The following is a 20,499-nucleotide window of genomic DNA, read 5'->3' on the forward strand; positions in this document are numbered from 1 at the left end:
AGGTGACCAATTAGTGAAATCAAAGAAAATCACATTGCAAGTACAATATGGGGCATGATGGGGAATTTTCAACCAACATGTGCTTGTAGAAAATTCTAACAACATAGACATAACCAACACCTATTATTATCATAGATGGTAAAATGCTACAAGAAAAGTTATATTTTTTTTTTTCAAGATTATAACTCAACGTTGCATTAAAAAGTATTTGCTCTTAATTTCTAATATTTGGTAATATGGTATAAAAAGAAGAAAAATAAAAAAAAGGAAAGGTATCAAATAAATTCTTATATTGATATCTAATTCATTATTTAATTTTTATTCTTATGTAATTTTGAAGTTTTTGTTAAACTATAATTTTTATACATGCATTTAGTGTCGTCAAAATATGAGCACCTGACCTAATTCGATACGACTAATCATGAGTTTATTATTTACTGAGTCAATCCAACCCGACTTACTTATTAATGAGCTGAAAAAAATTATACTCTAGTCCGGCTCACCATGGGTTAGTAGGCATGGGTTGATGGGTTAAACAGTTTGACTTAATGATTCACTTAATGACAATGTTTTTTTTTTCGGTTGAATTTTTTTTTAATTCAAATCTAAATAAATTTTTGTATTAAATTTCAAAACCAATTCAAAATAAAATATATATATTATAATCCAAAATCATTTTAAACTCTAAATATAATTCAAAAACAAATACGAAAAATAAAATTAGGTGTGTTAGTGAGTCAACCCGACTCACCATGGATTTAATCCAGTAAACCGAGTTCTAAGTAGGTCGGATTCAAAATTTGTCCATATCAAAATTCAATTTTTTTTCAATCTAACTCAACTCGAACTAATGATAAGTGATGTTGATTCACGAATTTGAACTCATTTTTGATAACACTATGTATTTCACATTTTTTTAAGGATTATACTTTTAATAGTATAGTTTAAATTGAAGATGCTAAAATCATAGGAGATTGTGTGTATAAAAACTAGATTAAGTAGCTTTTAATGAAGGATCATAGTTGTAGACGAATTGAATGAAAAATTAAATGTATATGAATATTGAAACTAGAAACCAACATGAATGGTGTGGGCCGATTCCAACCAAACCCAAAACGACACCAACAACTTAAGCTCAAAAAGCAACAGACAAAAATCTATGAAACTGATCTTAGGTTAGTAATAATAGGTTTTAAGATAATCATGGTGCCGTTTATTTTGTTTTATTTTATTTTTTATTTTTCTCTCTCCTATCTAGGATTACCCGTTTCAACCTTTAACTTAAGCTCTATTCAAAGCCTAAAACAGAAAAAGAAAATTAGAAACAACACTTAGCACGTTTTTCTGCACAGTGATGAATGAAAGTGCAGAGATAGCATAATTCCCACTTCCATTGAAATTTGGCGTTATTCAAGAGCGAGGGAGAAAAGCATGAAGGGATCCACCAAACGTTATTCTTTTCCATTGATTGAGCCGTGTATGTAACTGGCTTTTTAACATGGCATCATGGTAATGCGCCTCTCACGCTTTTCTGCCTATTTTTTCTTGCTTTTCTTCCCTCACCAATCCGCCCTCCAATGCCGTTTCCACCCTTTCCGAGAAAACGGGGCAACAAGCTTTTGATTTGTTCGTAAGTCGGGTCTTTCTGGTATTTGAACGGTGTGAGCATTGTTGGTTTTGTTGGACGCTGATTTTGTTTCGTTGTTTGATGTGATCTCGTGCTTGGTTGGGGTTTTGATCTGTTATTTGATATGGCTTCTCGTTGGTTCTCCCAATAAAGAACTAAGGATGCCCCATGTGGTAGAAATTTGAATGTTATGGCACGTTTGTGTTGATTTGGTTTTGCGTTGAAAAGTGAGGCTTTTGATGCGTATGAGGTATTTGTGAGATTTGATTATGTGTGAAGGAACAAGAGTACTGTGATCCTTGGTTTGATTGGTAGATAGCTGAGGAAAAACCATGCAGTCTAGAATGGAAGAAGGGAAGGACCCTGCTGCATTGAGAACTACTCCCTCTAGGCCCTTCCCTTTGAGGCTTCTGAAGTTCTTCTTGGTATTTTTGGTTATTGGTCTGGGTGCTTCGTTTCTTAGCATGTACATGATTAGGCATTTTGGTATTCATAATGTGGCTTTGATACAGTCTACCATTAGACCTTGCTTTGAGCAGCCAGTGACCATAGAAAGTTGGATTAGGCCTCCATCCAGTTTGCTGCATTCCATGAACGACACTGAGCTCTTCTGGCGAGCTACTTCTGTTCCGAGGATCAAGAGTTATCCCTTTAAAAGAACTCCCAAGATTGCCTTCATGTTCTTGACCAAGGGACCGTTGCCAATGGCACCACTCTGGGAGAAGTTCTTTAAAGGGAATGAGAGGCTTTATTCAATCTATGTTCATTCGCTGCCTTCCTATAGTGCGGATTTTCCACCATCATCAGTTTTTCATAAAAGACAGATCCCAAGCCAGGTATAATCCAGCTTTATTCGATGTGAATTTTGCTTTGAATGTCTCATGGTGTTAGGTGCTATACGTATTCTTTTGGAAAATCATTATCTATATGGATTTCCTTGTTTACAATTGTTCATCTGCTCGTTTTCATCCAAATTCTATATTATTAGCCGTAGGCCACAGCAATGCAATGCCATTTATTTTTTGATGTTTCAACCCATCCACATTTATTATGGAGTTTTATGATGGGTGCTGCTAATTTATGGTCATATTAAATGATGGTCAGATCCCATTCCTGTGTTTCATACATGTTTGTTAAAAGGTCTATAAACATTATGATTAAGGCTTAATACAACATTTTATTCAAAAGACTAACACTCCAACCCTTATATTTACTAACTAATAGACTGGTAATTCTACTTAAGTATGGAAAACAAATCACGATAATTGCTAAGAAATATGGGAATCCTAGGATAACAGTCTATTCTAAAGCATGAGATATGTATCTGGATCCCATCTTCCTGCCACTCCTACTAGCCCTCTCCATACTATATGTTTCCTCCTTCCTATCTTTTTTTCCCACTTTAACCCCACATTTCTCTATTCTCTCTTCCCTCCTCTCTTTCTTTCTGCTTGCTGCAAAGGCAAGATGCCGACGAGGACGATTTGATAAGATACTCTAAGATAACAAACTAATGCTAAGAGGTAACTTTAGACATTCTATAATAAATTATAGATATTTATTTTTAGATTCTGATGCTCGCAGTCAAACTAAAGCTTATTAAGTTTTAAGCTTGTTACAAACATACCTTTGAGATCTTACATCGCAAGACCCACTTGTCAACCGAATCAATTATGCAAGTTGGCCAACACTTGTAATTGTTGAAGCTCTTGGCCGAAAGAAAAGAGCTTGGTTATCAAATGAATGAGACAAACCTCTGATTCAGCCACGAACACAACAACTAAAGACCAAAATATTTCCGACAAATGCAACTAGCAAGTTAGAAACGGCTGCACAGGTAGTCAAATAGTGGATACAACATCACAAACAAGCACCTATAAGGTGGCACAACTGCCCCACATATTGACGAACTCCCAACAGAAAAAGTCACATGAAAGAACCTCTAGTCACGACTCTTGAACGTAAGGATGATCAGTGGCCTCTGAATTGAACAGTGGTAGCCATTCTTTCACTTGAAGGCTTCGTAGCAGCTGAGACCTTGACGAGCAGAGGAGAAAGCACTGAAAAATGACACAGTGGTCTAATCACTCTAGTGCTTGCAATGACTAAAACCTTAAAGACAAATGAGGGTTGATGGACCAAACCTGCTACAACATGACAAACAGACAAGGAAAGGAGATGCGTAGATCCCATGTGAAGGCAAAGGCTGCTTATAAAAAATTGCACATGTGGGTGTGTAACAATGTCTGCAATGGTGGTGCTCAAATAATAGTTTTCATTAATCAAATTACTGAAGGCAACATATCTCTCTAGGACAAACTGCAGCGACACCACAATAACAAGGAAAAATTCCCCCACTCTCTTAACAAGTTGAATATCATCTACTTTTGACAACAAGGTACCTCACTCCATATGGTATCATGATGAACCTTTATTTCATATTCCTACCTGGGTTTTTGGCTTATGTTTTCATGATCTTGATAAATTGTTCGTTTCTGTCATTCTCCTTTCTTACATTTCTTTCATATGCTTGTTGATATTATCTTTTTCAAGGATAGTCCCTTCTTTGCATCTTCAGTTGAATAGGATTCTATTTCCCAAGTATTTCACAAATGTTCCTTTCTTGCTTTTGTTTCTCCTATCTAAAGCCTTTCAATCCTCATTCTCTCACCACTTATCAATGTCATCCCCCTATGCCAATTAAAGAACACCTTGTGGAGAGTACAGATAACTCATCTCCTACCCCAGTCTTTTTCTGTACTGCAAAACTGTCTGAGTCTCTTGATGATCAACCCATTTCTCCCCGTAAAGATATCTGTTTTATTCACAAACTTCATTCCATTAATAATTTATGTAGTTGTAATCGCTTATCACCTTACATTATACTTTTATCTTTTTGTAATGTATTTTGTCTCTATTCCCAAGTCTGTATAGGAAACACTTTTCTACGCGAGCTGTAGCCAGGTTATGATTGATGAGATGATAACTTTAGATTCCAAGCTACTTGAACCCTCGTTCCTTTACCTCCAAGGATATCTATCAATGGACGACCCTGGGTCTACACTAGGGTGGTCATGGGTCCGGGCAATTCTACAATTCTGACTTTTGAAACTTTTCATCAACATTGTCTCATTTAATTATGATTTTATTTTTCCTTCTATTTGTTTTTCTGTTTTATGAGTAGATCTATGACTTAATTTAAACCCACTAGAAAGTGATTGGATCAGTTTGATTTGAGTTGTCTAAAATTTAATTGAAAAACCTGAGCTTACCCAAACCAACGGACATTGATTAGTTTGGATCTGAGCATCCCTTAAGTTCAGTGCACCCAGACTAGTGTTCACCCCTAGTTTACACTGTCAAAGTGGATCCAGCTGGGCAAATTGATTGATTTTAAAACTTGGTCTTGACTAAACCTGTGATTTTGGTCTAATAGATCTACTCTAGCAACAAGCTGTCCCTAATTAGAAGTAAACCCCTTGTATAATATTTCTATATTTATAATAGAACTGGGAGACTCTTCCAAAGAAGTTTGTCTCACTCAGATTGTGCTTTTCTCTGCATTTTAAGCATGGAATTATCCAATGTCTGGATCTCTGACATATTTTTTTGGGATAAGATCTTATTAGGAAAAGAAAAATTCACATTCCTGGTTCTTCGTGTATGAATTATACCCTGGTAAAAGGAAATTTCTTCACTTTGGTCTGTTTAATTGATTTTTCTTAAAAGGTACTGCATTCCATCTGTAGTATGCTACATATAATGTGTGCCATGGTAATAATTTTTCCAAGGATGAACCGTTGAAGGACTAATTCAGTTTGTAGTTAACAATGGTTATTAAGGCTGGCATATTTATTGGAAAAAAAGGCTTAAGTCCACTTCTTGTGACAGTAGTTTCCTGATAAAAAAAAGTATTGCATATTTAGTTATCCAGTTTTCCAAAATTAGTTATTTTCCCACCGTTAATATCATTCCATCATACTCGTCATAATAACATGTATTAGAGAGTTCATTGTCAAATTTATTATAAATATATCAGTAAATGAGTAATTGTCACTGTTATCACTTACATACATGTAGCATTTTTTGTAAGCAATTAGATGGTACATTAATAGTGGATTAAAATTACTTGGTTTTGTTAAATTGGAGGACAAAATCTATACATTTAAAATTTTATAGGGACTAAAACTGCACATTCATGAAACTATTGGGATCAAAAGTAGATTTAAGTCTTCTTTTAATAAAGATGTTGGCCTTAATAACCACAGTTAACTACGAAACTGAATTAGTTCTTCTATGGTCTGCCACTTTTTAACTCTTACCAATCACGGATTTGTGCAAAAGCATTAAAAAGTTTTAGGAATATTTTCAATGGTTAACTACAAAATATTAATTCCCACTCCCTGAGATGTTCATCAAATTGTGTACGGTTCTAAATTTTCATAATGTGACTGTTAGACAAAGAACAGGTCAAGGTCGAATATTTTGTGATTTTAAGAAATTTCTAATCAGCATTCTCCTTCACAGGTTGCTGAATGGGGAATGATGAGTATGTGTGATGCTGAAAGAAGACTTCTGGCCAATGCATTGCTTGATATCTCAAATGAATGGTTTATCCTCTTATCCGAATCCTGCATTCCTCTCCAGAACTTCAGCATTGTGTACCGTTACATATCACGCTCAAGGTATAGCTTTATGGGTGCAGTTGATGAACCTGGTCCTTATGGGAGAGGACGCTATGAGGAAAACATGGCACCTGAGATCAACATGAGTGACTGGCGTAAGGGGTCTCAGTGGTTTGAAGTTAACCGGGAACTTGCCGTTAGGATAGTTGAAGACAGTACTTACTATCCCAAGCTCAAAGAATTCTGTGTTCCACACAAATGCTACGTTGATGAGCACTATTTCCAGACAATGCTAACGATTAATACCCCTCATCTTTTGGCAAATAGAAGCCTCACTTTTGTGGACTGGTCAAGGGGTGGTGCTCATCCAGCTACTTTTGGGAAGGATGACATCAAAGAGGAATTCTTCAAGAAAATTTTGCAAGACCAGATATGTCTTTATAATAACCAGCCATCTTCGCTTTGCTTCTTATTTGCAAGAAAATTTGCACCTAATGCTTTAGGCCCTCTTTTAGACATAGCAACCAAAACACTAGGAATTTGAGAAGCGCCTGGCTGATAAGCTGTATCTTCGAAGGAGCCTGACTGGAGCATGTTAGTTAGTCATCTGCTACTCCATTACAGTCACATGATTCATCATCCCTGCATCGCCGAAATTTTGAGCTGCCCCTCCAGCATTTAGTTGTGTAGGACATTGAATCTAAACAACATTTTTTTACTGGTATTAGCCAAAATATTGACTAATACTTTATTGGATCTCTCATTAGATAAATAAATATTGTAGTTATCTTTTTGGAATATGTCTTGCGATTAATGTGTAAACACTAGTTGTTTTTCTGATCATTGAAAAATGCATTAGCACCTATAATAGTATACTATTTTGAGGCATCTAGTTTGTGGTTCTTTCAATTGGCAGTTTCCATATGCTACTTGGTTTATCTTGTAACTAAGATGCTAAGGCCAGCGCTATGAAACATACCCAGATATCAGAATTATACTTTTGTTTCAAGTTGGCAACACCAACAAGCCCCTCTGTTTACCTTATTTTGCTGCATAGTTGTGGTACCAGTGTCACTGCCAAACATGACAGAAACAGAAGACATGTTTTAACAGTAAACTAACTAGTGTTTGAAAGGAAAATATAACCCAAATGAAGTGTCAGTATTAACTTTATTGATGTCAAGCAGATTCCCAGCAAGATCAACAAAAAGCTTGTGCAAGTCATCATTATTTACTGTTGGAGGGTAGAAAGGTTCCGTTTCATCAATGGATCTGATAGTTGCGTTACACCTCTGCACAGCAGCTTGATCAATGACAACCTGTATAAATGAATCAGCCTTAGCCCCTAACCCAAATAAAGTGACAAATACTATTCAAGTGAAATCTATTTTTGTTGCAACACAAAACTCATAAGCTTGTGTATAAAGGCGAGATGTTGGAGTTCAAACCATTACGGGGTTTAGCAAGGGAACGCCCACGATCTTATTCTTAGAGTCATGGAAATGTTCACTCTCAAACTCATAAGTTCGTTTGAATAGACTTTCAATGTATCATAATAACATCTTTTTAATAACCAATGCAATTATAATCAAGCTATTAGCTTTAACAACCACAAGAAAGAAATTAGTAGATTAGTGTTAGGTGATATTGTATATCATTGAAGATATCATTAATTTCAGATAGTATGGAATGTCCTACATACCTCATTACATTGAGAAATGATAATTCTAAAGAACTTGATCAAGATAAACTTCTAATATCATCTTAGTAAGTGGGTTTAGTTCAGGTATACCTGCTCAATGCGCTGTATAAGTTGCTTCAATCTTTCTCTAGAAAAAGCTCGGAGGGTGCCACCAATTGTGACTTTAATTGGAATAACATTGAATGCGCCACCTCTTTGGAACTTTGTAACAGTCAACATTTGATGACTTTTTCACACATACCTAGATTTCCAATACCAATGTAACATAAGCTCAATCCATGTATAAGAGATTGACATTACCTTCAATCTAAAATCTTAAGAGAATAAGATTATGGGTCTTCATCCTTATATAAGGACGATCAACTTTTTCATTTTTATTCACTGAGCTTAGACTAATACTCTGATTTTCCAACATTAATTACTTAGTATCCAAGTCATCAAATTTTTCCCATCCCTTGTAATAATCAAGACATTTTATCTTGTTTTCAATTCTATAAGTGCTCATCCAAGCTCAATTTTCCAACAAAGCCATTCAGTCAGTTTGTTGCATAAATTATAGTAGTGTAACTGCGTATTAATAATAATGATCCCTGAAACTATAGTTATGTCCAATTCTCTCAACTGTTGAAAAGCTCTAACAACTTCTATTCTATATCTGAAGCAGCAGGCCAAAATTTTTCCTGAATAGATTGGAACCATAGACCCTGCTTATAATTTCCTTTTACTTCGTTTTCTTCCTTTTGAATTCCACATGTAATTTAAGTAAACATACAGACTGCTCAGCAATTCCATAGTCACAGATTCAAATATCATAAAAACATCATCATGTGAGCAGTAAAAAATCTAGCAAAGTTAACCAAATTTACCTTAGGTTCCAGAGGATCAGCCTCGTGAGAAACAAGGTGCTGTAAGCTGATAACTTTATCATATAAAACACCACATGTTTCATATGCGATGATAAGACAGCTTAACTAAGTTAATTAAGTTTAAAGTAATTTATAAATTTATATATTTTTAATTGAATTTTTGTATTTCTTTTAAAAAGTTTATGATGTTTAATTTGTTTGGGTAACATGGTTATTATTGTATTGTATTATCTTATCTGTATTTACATATTAAGAACATATGGTTTTCATCACACTTGCAATTAAGGAATTCTCAGTATCACCACTGATAAATGATGGGTCTTTTGTTATCTAATGAATTTTTAATAAAAACTATCAAAATCTATATTAATTGTAATAGGATTTTATATTCATCATAAAATCTTATATCTATTACCCAGCAGAGCAGAAATAAATAAGTAATAAAATAAGATAAAGATAAGAATCCATCGTCTAATTAACAAAAAAATTAAATAAAAAATATAAAATTTTAAATACTTAATATATTAAAATAAAATCAATTAAAAATACTCAAATTTATAAAATAATAAAGAGCTACAATTGAATTTTGGCTTTTGCTTATTACATCGTTTATTCGATAATGCTGAAGAATGTATTATTTTATCTTTAATTGTTATATTTAATATAATAATTTTAAATTGAATTAAATTTAAAGTCATTGTTAAAGTTTATTTTAATAAAATTTATTTTCTCATTAAATATATTGTTCATGTTTTTTAAGATGTATATATGTTAAAAACAGACTAAATATACTTAAATACACTTCTTAATTGCCAACGGACATCGATTAACCAACAATTCGAAATTAATAAAGCAAAGGTTGAAATTATTTTGAATTCATCAAAATGATCAAAGTTCTAAAATAAAGATGACAAGTTGGAGTTGGAAAGTAGTGAGGAGTGAGTGGTGAGCACATGCATGTTTACAATTTCTATCAGAAGAGCAGAGTTTAATGGAAAAAATAATGCAGAAGATTACACAGAAAGAAATGAAAAAGGCAATATATCAGTATCTCTTTTTGCTGCTGTTTGAGAATCTTTGCTGCACCAAGAACCAAATATAGCCACATCTGTGCATCTTTCCAGCTACTTTACTCTCTCATAATGTTTGTAATGACAGAATGAATCAAATCAAAGTGTTGAATGACAGAATAGTGTTTGTAAAACTTTGGCAAAGGAAACCAACTCTTTCATTTAGTTTTTTTGTAAAAAGAAAACATTTTGACTTAAAGAAATAATTGCTACTTCTCATTCAATAAAAACTTTAAGTGGTATTTTTGTGTACAAGAATCACTTTTTCTTCATTGTCATAAGTTCACAAAAAGTACTTCTGCTGCAATAAATGCTCAAAAAAGGAAGCATCACAGACAAAAAATAATTAAGAAAAGCCAACAATAGAAAAATAATTATTTGATAATTAATATGTTCATATTTTAATTATTTTTTATTTGATATATATTATTAAAATGGGTTATACGAGGAGTATTTTTTAAGAGTATAAAAGTATAACTTTTTCAAATTTAAATGAAAAAAATATTATTCGGCGTCACTTTCTCTATTTATATTTATTTGATATTTTTATAAAACAAATATTATGTTAAAATAATATGAATAAAATAATAATTTATAGAATTGTAATTTGAATGTAACAGAAGAATGAAATTGGGAAAGAAAAATAATTTGACACGCCTAAATTTTTTTTACATTAATTTGACATTATCTTTATTTATTTTTTACTTTTTCCTTTTTTGAAAAGATACAAAATTATACACTTTTATGACTATTTTATCCGTCTATTCTATGTGAAGTATCATGATATCATTTCATTAATACTATATTTGACTCATTTTAGATACAAGATGGAAAGTTTTAAATATAATAACTCGACCTGCAATAAAAAAAGTGTCCTTACAATTTTGTTTTGCATGCAATGAAAGCAAACCAACACAAACAAAGTAAAAAAGAAATTCACAACCCATCTATCCTATATACCATTATATAACTTATTTAAATTTTAAATATTTTTTTATTAATTAACTTAAATATAATATTTTTCTATTTAAATGAAATTGTCATTATTTATTAAAGGGTTAAATATGTTTTTAGTCCCTAAACTATTGACCGTTTTTGGTTTTCGTCTCTCTTCCAAAGTAAGGTACAATTTAGTCCTCAATCTTTAAAAAAGTTCGTTTTAGTCGAAAAAACGAACGTTTTGAGGACTAAAACGAGGACTAAAAACAAAACTTTGAGGACTAAAACGAACGTTTTTCTAAAGAATGAGGACCAAATTGTACCTTACTTTGGAAGAGGGACGAAAACCAGAAACGGCCAATAGTTTAGGGACTAAAAACATATTTAACCCTTTATTAAAAGTGAATTGTCAAAAATTAACTTTTATTATTTATTTATTGTATATTAACCAGATATTTTTTTCCATAATTAATCACATTTTAAAGTGAAGTATAGAAAACAAACAGTAACATTTCTTTTTTTCTTATTATAAAACATATAAACTCACTATAAGATGTGTTGATTATTTTTTATTCTTTAATTACGGTAAAGTATATTAAGAGATATTTATTCATGGATTAAATATGCGAAAATATAAATTAATATATTTTCAAAAATTTAATTCAATTTAGTCATTCGAGTTTAGAATTATATTAATATAATCCTTTTAAACAAATTTTGTTAAATTTATTTGACATTTCAAATGTATTTCATGATAACATTTTAGTTCTTTATACTGTTTAATACATTTTTTTTTCAATATTAGTTGAAAAATACGTTTAAAACTAAATAAACTTAATAAAATTTAGTTAAAAGAACTAAATTCACACCATTTTAAAGAGAGACTAAATTAGTCCGAAATTTTGGAAAGAGATTACTTTCAATTTTCACTTAAAGTTAAAGGAGCAACAACATATTTAACCCTTTATTATTATTTTTTTTTTCTCAAATTCCACCCCTGCCCCTTCTTCCTTCTAGAAATATTAATAATGAAATAGTTTTACAAAACTGATTCTCATACTTACTCCACTTTGCACACATTCAAGGACTTAATTAGAATCTTCACATGTTGAAGAACTAAATTAACACTCAGAAGTTCAGTGCCTAATTGAACATTTAACCAGGTCTATAGGGTCTTTTGGTTGAGACCCAGACGACAACTGTGACAACTTTAAAACAGATACTATTTTCCAAAAATGGAAGCAAGAAGAAGGGTAAATTTTCACAAGAAAAAATTGGTAGTTTATTAAAATGTAAAACAGCTTTATTTTCTTAGCTCATGCATAAGCTCAACACCAGGTTTAATAAAAATTTAAATACAAACCAGTTCATAATGTCATTGCTACAAGAAACAAAATGTATATTGTTATTATTTTAGTGACTACTAACAGTCATTTTTTCCAACAAAAAGTAAAGTTCTGTTACAATTCATCATGATATTTCCCCTCTGCAGGGGCTATGTCCTGCGGATGTTTCAGAAGATAACTAACAGCTAATGAGGCATGAAGTGCAGCTCCATAAGGAAGAACATCTTCATTGACTTTGAAGTAGGGTGAGTGTACCTGCTCAAGTTTTTCATGTGAGGCATTCTGCATTCCAATCATGAAAAAGTAGCCAGGTATAACCTCTTGATAGAATGAAAAGTCTTCAGCTCCCATCAATGGTTGCATGTTATTTACTTTATTCACGCCAAGCAAACTCCCTGCAACACTCCGAAAATGTTCATGCAAGTCACCATCGTTTATGGTTACGGGAAAGAAAGGATTCTGTTCCTGAAGGAAGTTCACTGTTGCATTGCACCTCTGCACAGCAGCTTGTGCAATAACAACCTGCATCAACGAATTAGCCTTAGAATCTGCCAGGATCACGTGTAATGAAAACTGTATGATGTGAGTGAATCCATGTTATAGTTGAAATTATCATGTAAGGGTGTTTCTTATTTTTATTGTAACACGTTTCTGTTGATAATTACAAAAATATTTCTTCATTTCATTTTGTGTCATGTTTTTAAACTAAAGGTTGAGCCTATAGAAACAATAAACAGAAAGGATAACAGCAGATTATTGTTTGATGATATAGAACATGCCTTATGTGTACACTTAGAAAAGATGAAAGTAAAGGGCAAAATACATCAAGCATTTTTTGTAAATTAAAATCAACTTGTGTTTGTAGAAGATGAATGAGAGTTTTTGTAAGCATTCAAGTGCATAAGTTGACTTTAATATAAAAGGAGAAACTTAATTCATTTTATTTGCTGATCCTATAATTACTTTTAAGAAATGTACGAACAAGACTAAATATAAAAACAAATTCTGATCATTTTCGTTGTTTTAGTTTATGTATACAAAATAAATGTTGTTCTTCTCCATGATATACCTGCTCAATGCGGTGTCTTAATTGCTGGAAGCTTTCTTTTGAAAAAGCTCGGAAGGTGCCACCGATCGTGACAGAATCTGGAATGATATTGAATGCACTACCTCCTTGGAATTTTCCTACAGTCACAACCTGTGTGCAGATGCTTTCTATTTTAGGAAGGCACAGAGGATTCAAATTCCTTCTCGAAACAGCACTTCGTAATATTTAATTAGTAATAATCACATTTGACATATGAACATGTTCTGATGCGTGCCAAAGGCCAAAGGTTCAGCCATCTCATCCTTTTCACAAGAAACCTTTTTGTAACGAGGTATGTAAACTAAATGTAACTGATCAAGCCTTTATACAGAATTACAATCTCTACTCTTGACAACAGACGTCTAGACATAAGAAGATCAAAGGAGTGGATTAGTGTATATCCATATGTTATTGTTACCCATATGTTTGTATTTCACAAACCCTTACTCTCTACAATCCAAACCCAAGTTTAAAATCAGCTGTCATTCAATTTTAAGATTTGGAAAGAGAAAAAAAACTACCAGGATAGATTCTCTTCAAGGTTTTTGCACCTGCATCAATGTCATGAGTAGCTCTTCTAGTATTTAATACAAGAATATATACATATCTAAGGTCTCAAACAAGTGACCAAAAGGTAGAATTGGTGCTTCCAAATTTTATGTGGATAACACGAGGAAAAGTTTACTTAAATGACAAGGCAAGTTTGATTGAAGTGTAAGCAATAGGTTTCTAGCCCAATCACAAATTTTTCATAGCCTGGGTTCAGAAAAAAGTATAAATTCTTTTATTTAGCAATGAAATAAGAACATCACTTGGCCTGGTTGTCACCCACTAATTAAGTGGGAGCTTTGTCTTTTAAATCTCAATTGTAGGAAAACAACAGAAAGCAGAAATGAGTAGTTGGTGGCAAGGGAAAAGGAAGAAATGAAATTAAAGCGAACTTACCTGGGAATCCAGAGGGTCAGCCTCGCGAGAAACAAGATTCTGTAAGCTAATTATAACATTAGAAGTTGCCAATATAGGGTCTATAGATTGTTGAGGAATGGCTGCATGACCTCCTTTTCCCCTTATTATAGCTTCAAAAAAACCATTTCCTGCCAACATTGGACCAGACCTAGAGCCCACTTCACCTAATGGGAAGTTACGTGACACATGCAATCCAAAAATGGCTGAAACATTTTCTAAGGTTCCAGCCTCTACAATTCTCTTGGCTCCCCCACCTCCTTCCTCTGCTGGTTGGAAAACAAGAACTACAGTTCCCTATTTAGACATCAAAATAATGAAATTATCATGGATACATGACAGGGTGGAAACAAGAGAGCACGACAACTGATATTTCATAATAAAGTAGCAGATATGGGAGACTGTCTTGGTCAAATAGAATGATATAGTGGCCAACTTTCTTTTACTTTTCATTCACAAATACCTTATAAACAGAGCATATGCTTGATACTAACATGATTGGAATCATAAAACAAAAAGTTTGCATAAAAGAAACATATAAAATCGTTAAGAGGGCCAAATTTCTTGAGCATATGACAAACTGGACAGCAATGAGTAGTGATCACATGTTTTAAACGGAGATAAGAAGTTCAGTATCTGCAAAAGTGAGCAAAACCACAAAGCAGAAGATCTAGGAAGGAATTGAAAATAAAGAAGTCAATATAAAAAGTCAAACCTGTATCTCTTTTTCATGATGTTTAAGAATCTTCGCAGCACCGAGAAGCATAGCCACATGAGCATCATGACCACAACCATGCATCTTTCCTGGTACTTTACTCTTGTGCTCCCACTCCACCATTTCCTAAAGTTAGATACAGTAATAAGTCAATGACAAAAGTACAAAACATTACAAAATTTTGAGGAAAGGCGAGCAAAAATCCTTTTGTTGTCTTATCCCATAACCAACCCATAGAAGTAAAACCATCATAATTCAAAATTCAAGAGTGTTGGGAAAGGAATCACACAAACACAGAGAAGAAGAATGTTACAGAAGTTTTTGTATTGATTATCTACACACACATATGCACACCTATATCATCACACTTAGAAAAAATTACAACATGTTCATTACTCTAACTCATAACATAGTTAACTACAATAGATATTTGAATTATCTAATAACATTCCCCTTCAATTCAAATGACTCAAGGAGACAATTCCTAACATATCTCTTAGCTCTCTGAACCTTTCTCCATGCCTTTGTAAAGATACCTGCTACTCATAATTTTGTTATGAAGTGTTCTAGACCATTATACAATTGATCTTTGAGGAAGTGAAATACTATTTGTGTTTACTCCTCCCATGTGCTGCTGGATGTTTTGCTAAGTCAATTATTGATTTGTTATCTACAAATAGCTTGACTTCTCCTAAGTTCTTCACTTTGATCTCTTGCATTAATGTAAGCCACACAAGCTTGACAAGCACTCACTGAAGCTACTATATACTCAACTTCACATGAAGATAGGACCACCACGGATTCCTTCTTTAGCACCAAGAGATTGGTGCTTTTCCACACATAAAAACATAACTCGCAGTACTCTTTGGATCAGATTTATAACCATACCAATCTGAGATAGAGTACCCAAGCAATTCAATTTCTGAGTTATCACTTCCTTTAGGAGATAGAATTCCATAATCCAAGGTTCATTTCACATAGCACATTACTATTTGTTACCAATAAGTGAGGTTTCCTTCATGTCTCCATGATTTTGTTCATTAAGCCAACACTAGATGCTAAATCAGGTATAATATTGCACAAAGTGATCCAACAATTAGTTTGAAGCAGGTAGGATAAATAAGTTCCTTAGTCCCTTTTTTTTCAAGTATCAATCTAGATGCAGCTCGTGTGACAGTGAAGTTGCACTTAAACATGCTAATTTCTTTAATAAGTCAGTTGCATATTGAGTTTGATGCATCACAATACCATTCTCTGTTGTATTAAATTCAGTGCGAAGGAAATCAGACCACTCCTTTCAAACTCTTTAATCATCTCTTGCTAACAAAATGTCTTGAATCTCCCCTTGATTGCTACCTGTCACCAATAAGTCATCAACATAGAGACAAACAATTAACAAATCTGTATCAGTGACCACAGCCAAGACCTTTAGATACACTCCATGCTCAGATATGCATTTAACAAAGCCTATTTGGCTTAGAAAATTACCTATTCTCTTGTTGCAAGCCCTTGGGGCTTGCTTAAAAAAGCCTTCCTCAATTTGTATACTTTCTCTTGTCCCAATATCTCAAAGCCTAGAGGTTGAATCACGTACACTTCCTCATCTAGTAGTACATTTAAGAAAACCAACTTCACATCTAATTGATGCACAGACCACTTTCTTAAATTTGCTATAGCATCCATAAATCTCACTCTTTCTAATATTGCAACATGTGCAAAGACTGCCCCATGGTCAACTTCTGGCATTTGTAGAAAATCTTTGGCTTCAAGTCTGGCCTTATATTTGACCACTTCATCACTTGGATTCACTTGCACTTTATACACCCACTTTAACACTATAGGTTTCTTTCCATGAGGCAAATGACAAGCTCCCATCTTTCATTCTTTTCAATAGAACTCAATTCTACTTCCATTGCATTGACCCATTTAGGCTCTTGCATTACTTTCTCAGAACTGATTGAATCAGATTCAAAAATGGTGCATAGCGCACCAATTCTCCTTCTGAATCAGCAGCAGAATCTTGCATCATTTCATAGTCATGTCAGGCTGATGCTTGACCTGGTTGATCTCCTCAATCCAGTAGCTCTGTCAGTTTCATGTTTATTAGGACTTTTAAGATCTATTAGCATCCCGTGATCCCTTCTCAGCTTCTGTGTTCCAATCACAGCTTAAATTCATGAATCATAACATCTCTATTGATTACAACTGGCTCATTTCTTGGGTTAGCGAATCTGTAACCACCAGTAGAACAATATCCAACAAGAACCATCTGCTCTCCCTTATCACCTAGCTTTCTTCTCAATTGATCAGGCATATGTCAGAAATATATAAAGCCGAAAACTCTAAAGTTAGTCCGGTTTGATACCAGTCCATGTCTCTTTTGGCGTCTTACCACTCAATCTTTTAGTTGAACTTCTATTTAGAATGAAAGCAGCAGGGCAGGCTGTTTAACCCCACAAATAAGTAGGAACTTTCTTACTCTTGAGCATGCTCCTCACCATGTTCTTTCTCTCAGCAGCAGAATTATGTTGTGAAGTGTAAGGTGATGTTACTTCATGCACAATATCTTCTGTCTCCCAAATTTTTGTAACTCGTCTGACAGATACTCACCACCTACACCGGTTCTTAACACTTTTACATAGCAGCCACTCTTTTTCTATTAAAATTTTAATACACCTTGTTAACTCTTCTTTGCATCTCATTGATAATACTTGAATTTGGTTGAAGTAATCAACAATAGACAAATGATCGGACACATAAAGTAACTCATATTGCCTTCAAAGAGTTTGGAACTTCACCTTCTTCGTTTTGTCAACCCCTATCCCAAGCTTGTTTCGATGTTGTACCTTTGGAGATCTTCTGAAAGACTGCAGCATCGACGCACTGATGAATTAGAATGCAAGCTTTCTGAATTCTTTATGTTGCCATATGCTACTTGATAGTATTTTTTCCTAATTCTTGAAACCCATTCCTGACAAGCCAAAAATAGCATTCACCTTCACCGAACGGTAAGACTCCTGGAACAACACCACTAGAACCCACTATCCTTCACCACTTGAACTCTGCAAAGATTTCACAGAAGAGGAATACCCAAGACAGATAAAGTACACTTTATCACACAGCAGTACTATCACACTTTAGTGGGTCCTTCATGCACACAAATTTGTTGGAAAAGGAATAACACACACGAAAGAAGAAGTTTATGTACAGACACACATACTGTACAGATTAAGTGGTGTTTATATCACCCTTATAAAAAACAATATAATCACCCCATTTCTCTAACTTATTCAGAACATAATTTATTTGCATTATATAATAACAAAAAAGCACGATAAAACATTTATATGTGAGTTTTTAAGAAAACACAAGGATTTCCTTCAATTTCTTACTATATCAAGAAAAAGCTGCCACCAAACTGTCTAACCAAACAAATCAAGAATGCGCAGAAGTTATATGACCTGCATGGGGAGAGCATCCATATCAGCTCTTATTGCAACAAAAGGCGATCTTCCAGTCCCAATGAAGCCAATTATACCAGTGATTGCAACAGGGTGTTTATAGGGTATACCCAGTTGATCCAATTCTGCTCTAATCAATTTACTGGTCTCAAACTCCTCAAAACCCAATTCTGGATTCTCGTGAATCTTCCTTCTGATTCTGACCATATAGTCAAATACCTCAGGCTTCTTGGCAGCATCTAGAAAGTTGACAGGGAGTTGTGTGGATGAATCTGTTAACGAGAAGATGCGAGGTGTTGCAGCAAAGACGTGAAAAACGATGAACAAAGAGAGCCAGTTGAACAAATTCATGGTGAGTGGGTGAGAGCAAGAAGAACAATGAACCACGGTAGATGACAAACAGGGTGTGATCAACACTCTTATATTAAAATTTGGAATTGAGCATAGACAACTTTAAATAACTTTAAATCTTCTCTCCTTCTCAAACACAGATTCATATATAAAAAATTTAAAGTAAATGAATTAGAGTGATTATATTTATTTTTAAGATTTAAGGACTTGTATAAAAGTTTGAAAAGAAAAATTCACATCAAAATATAAAAATTTAGAGTAATTATATGTACTTTTAAGATTTAAGAAATTGTATAAAAGTTTGAAAAAAAAATTCACATCAAAATATAAAAGTTAAAAATATATTTAATCAAAAAATGAAAAATGGGGTAAAAAAAAATAATTAATGTTTGAGGTACGTGAATGAAGTCCCTCACTCAAAGCACTCTAAGTTGTCTTGAAAACCAGATAAGTTTCCTGGTGGTGATCCTCCATCCTCGGTTACGTTGTTTGCTTTCCCTTCTTCTTGTCCCAGTCGTGTGGGTAGATACCTGCCAAACACACTCTGACGCTCAAGTTAGTAATATAACCGATCGGTTGGCATAGAAAGTAATGCATATATAGTGCATCGTGATCATAAAGTCATACCTGAGACCTTTATTTATACTAGTTGTGATGAACTTTTACCTTTCGTTGGCCTAATGACGGTCCAATCACACCTTAATATGCATTAAGTGCTTAATGAGTCATTACCACTTAACACAACCTAGGTGAACAACCATGGGAGGATCGTACAGGAGGACGACCATGTGGGAAGACGTCCAGGGAGGACGGTGGATGACCGGGGAGGTCGGCCTGGGAGGACCGTATGGTTCTTAGGAGGACCGTACGGTACACAAGTCCCCCAAGCCCGAGCATGATGTTATTATGCGAAGGGGTTCTGTACATGGCTTTCTTGATAAGGACGGGTTCTCCGGTTGGCTTGTGTCTTTGTCCTCACTGTTCGTTGATCAAGATGGGTGGTTGAAAAAACGAGTCTTGTCTTTGTCAAATGAGCTGAATACGTTACTGATCCTTCGATGAGGAGGTCAAGATTTCTTTAGTGAAGATCCACGGTCGCCGACCTTTGGTGAGGCCGGTCGAAATTCCTTTGGTACAGATCCACGGTCACCGACCTTTGGTGAGGCTGGTCGGGATTCCTTTGGTGAAGATCCACGGTCGTTGACCTTTTGTGAGGCCGGCCGAGATTCCTTTGGTGAAGATCCACGGTCGCCGGCCTTCGGTGAGGCCGGCCGAGATTCCTTTGGTGAAGGTCCACGGTCGCCAACCTCGATGAGGCCAGCCGGGTGAAGCCAAGGTATGGCTGAACAATTGAGGCCAAATGCCCAGATGATTGAGGCTAAATTTGGCTAAGTACCTGTGAGGCCGGATGACCGAGAAGTTGAGGTCGGATAACCGAATGCTTGATGCCAAATTTGGCTAAGTACCTAGGAGGTCGGATGGTCGAATAGTTGAGGCCGGATGATCGGATGATTGAGGCCAAATTTGGCTAAGTACCTGAGAGGTCGGATGGCCGAGCAATTGAAGTCGGATGGTCGGATGATTGAAGCCAAATTTGGCTAAGTACCTGGGAGGCCGGATAGCCGAGCAGTTGAGGCCAGATGACCGGATGATTAAGGCCAAATTTGGCTAAGTACCTGGGAGGCCAGATGACCAAGGAGTTGAGGTCGGACGCTTGATGCCAAATTTGGCTAAGTACTTGGGAGAC

At 34.6% G+C, this 20,499-nt stretch overlaps 2 protein-coding genes across 5 annotated transcripts; one reads left to right on the forward strand and one right to left on the reverse strand.

The window, feature by feature from the left end:
• The first annotated feature begins 1,667 nt into the window (after positions 1–1,667).
• Positions 1,668–7,120, forward strand: LOC124842620 (glycosyltransferase BC10-like). Its single transcript, XM_047319146.2, has 2 exons — positions 1,668–2,463; positions 6,155–7,120. The coding sequence occupies exons 1-2, from the start codon at positions 1,960–1,962 to the stop codon at positions 6,794–6,796; spliced, it is 1,146 nt and encodes a 381-aa protein (XP_047175102.1). The 5' UTR covers positions 1,668–1,959; the 3' UTR covers positions 6,797–7,120.
• A 5,048-nt stretch (positions 7,121–12,168) lies between these two features.
• On the reverse strand, positions 12,169–18,837 carry LOC124842623 (IAA-amino acid hydrolase ILR1-like 4). 4 transcript variants are annotated; one of them, XM_088101883.1, is made up of 6 exons: positions 18,402–18,541; positions 17,739–18,002; positions 14,941–15,066; positions 14,208–14,522; positions 13,245–13,373; positions 12,169–12,697 (listed from the first exon to the last, which is right to left on the reverse strand). In XM_088101883.1, exons 2-6 carry the CDS (start codon positions 17,814–17,816, stop codon positions 12,290–12,292), a joined length of 1,056 nt encoding a protein of 351 aa, XP_087958009.1. In that variant the 5' UTR covers positions 17,817–18,002; positions 18,402–18,541; the 3' UTR covers positions 12,169–12,289. The 4 variants fall into 4 exon arrangements, with proteins under 4 accessions (XP_087958009.1, XP_047175108.2, XP_047175107.2 ...); XM_047319152.2 differs by lacking the exons at positions 17,739–18,002; positions 18,402–18,541 and adding exons at positions 16,189–16,296; positions 16,429–17,687; XM_047319151.2 differs by lacking the exon at positions 17,739–18,002 and having other exon boundaries at positions 18,402–18,837.
• Between the last annotated feature and the right edge of the window lie 1,662 nt (positions 18,838–20,499).

The sequence above is a fragment of the Vigna umbellata genome, chromosome 11 (genome assembly GCF_029865625.1).
Source record: "Vigna umbellata cultivar VRB3 chromosome 11, Vumbellata_1.0, whole genome shotgun sequence".
NCBI classification, from domain to species: domain Eukaryota; kingdom Viridiplantae; phylum Streptophyta; class Magnoliopsida; order Fabales; family Fabaceae; genus Vigna; species Vigna umbellata.